Source organism: Olea europaea, unplaced genomic scaffold, assembly GCF_002742605.1.
Source record: "Olea europaea var. sylvestris unplaced genomic scaffold, O_europaea_v1 scaffold28410, whole genome shotgun sequence".
NCBI classification, from domain to species: Eukaryota; Viridiplantae; Streptophyta; class Magnoliopsida; order Lamiales; family Oleaceae; genus Olea; species Olea europaea.
The window spans coordinates 1-1,439 of record NW_019246923.1 but is presented as its reverse complement, the minus strand read 5'-3'; the positions used below and the strand labels follow the sequence as shown (position 1 = coordinate 1,439).

General features: G+C 35.2%; 1 protein-coding gene across 1 annotated transcript; it reads right to left on the bottom strand.

Moving 5' to 3' along the window:
* Positions 1–194: 194 nt before the first annotated feature.
* On the bottom strand, positions 195–1,344 carry LOC111384100 (40S ribosomal protein S4-like; the record flags this gene model as incomplete). The annotated part of the gene is made up of 2 exons (XM_023008336.1): positions 195–832; positions 1,219–1,344. Coding segments are annotated over 2 exons (561 nt in total), but the record flags the coding sequence as incomplete, so codon positions are not given.
* Positions 1,345–1,439: the final 95 nt, after the last annotated feature.

Sequence of the window (1,439 nt, the reverse complement as noted above, 5' to 3'; positions counted from 1 at the left end):
CATTTTTATAAATATAATGTGGCTCAAACAAAGGCTTAATGTACCAATGAATGACTATCATAGAAAACAAACGTTCCCAACCTTTTTCGTTGACATTTAAAACTCCAACCTTTCAAGTTTAAAATACCTGAAGCCAGGTGTCCAAGTCATAATTTTGTATGGGACATCAGCACAAAGTATAAGAACACATAAAATAAATCAATAAAAGTTGTCACATAAATATCCAAATCAATTAAAAAAATCCGAAGAACATAATAAATAAGTCAAAACTGTTAACAAATGGAAACAAAATGTAACTTCTCCAAAACATGTCCGATAATAACAATAGGACAGCGTTCGAGCCAGCATGAAAGTAAAAATCTACTTCAAGAATTGCCTGAAAGAAATTCGTATATATCTATGCTATTGTTGCTGATTGGACAGCAAGCCTCTTTCTTGCCTCCTCGATGATGGACAACTTAATACCTTTGCCCTTTGGAAGAGACACCCATGGCTTTGTACCTTTTCCAATAGTGAACACATTGCCCAGACGTGTAGCAAACTCATGACCAAGAGCATCCTGGATGTGGATAGTTTCAAAGCTTCCCTTGTGCTTCTCACGGCTCTTGATCACTCCAACACGTCCCCTGTTCCTTCCACCGGTCACCATCACAACATTGCCAACATCAAACTTGATAAAATCAACAATTTTGTTTGACTCAAGGTCAAGTTTGATTGTGTCATTTGCCTTGATGAGTGGGTCTGGATAGCGAATTGTCCTTCCATCATAGGTGTTGAGATAGGGAATGCCTTTCTTCCCAAACTGGACAGATCGAACTTTGCAAAGTTTAAACTGCAGAACCACAAATTAAGAACTTTCATCAAGATATATCAGATTAATAGAATGCTGAAGGAACAGCATTCCGAATTGGTTGATAATGTCAACAAGACTTTATTGAATTGATTTGAAAATCTAAAGAATGAATAAGTAAATTTAGGTTCATCTGGTTTATTTCAAATTTAAAGGAATCATTCATCCAATTTTAGTTCTCCGTTTTACATTATTTTCCATTTCCCATCTCTGTTATGGGAGAATGGAGAAGAGGAAGTGCAATTACTCTCAAAATGTCTACAAGCAGAGAATTTGAACTGGCAGGTCAGCTAGCGTGTTACTAGTAGTCATACAATATGCCAGTTTTTTATTAGCACATAAGAAATTAAGGGTTAAAGAAAACAAACCTTAGCCTCCTCATCCCTCACAGAATGGAGCCGGAATCGACCCTTGGTATCATAAAGTAGACGGAAATTCTCATTGGTTTTTGGAATAGATACAACATCTAGCAAAAGTTCATAAACATGGAGATATCAGCTAAAGAAAAAAAGCTATCAAGATTCATCATCCAAATTAATCCCTTAACAACCAAAAAAAAAAAAAAAAAAAAAAAAAAAAAAAAAAAAAA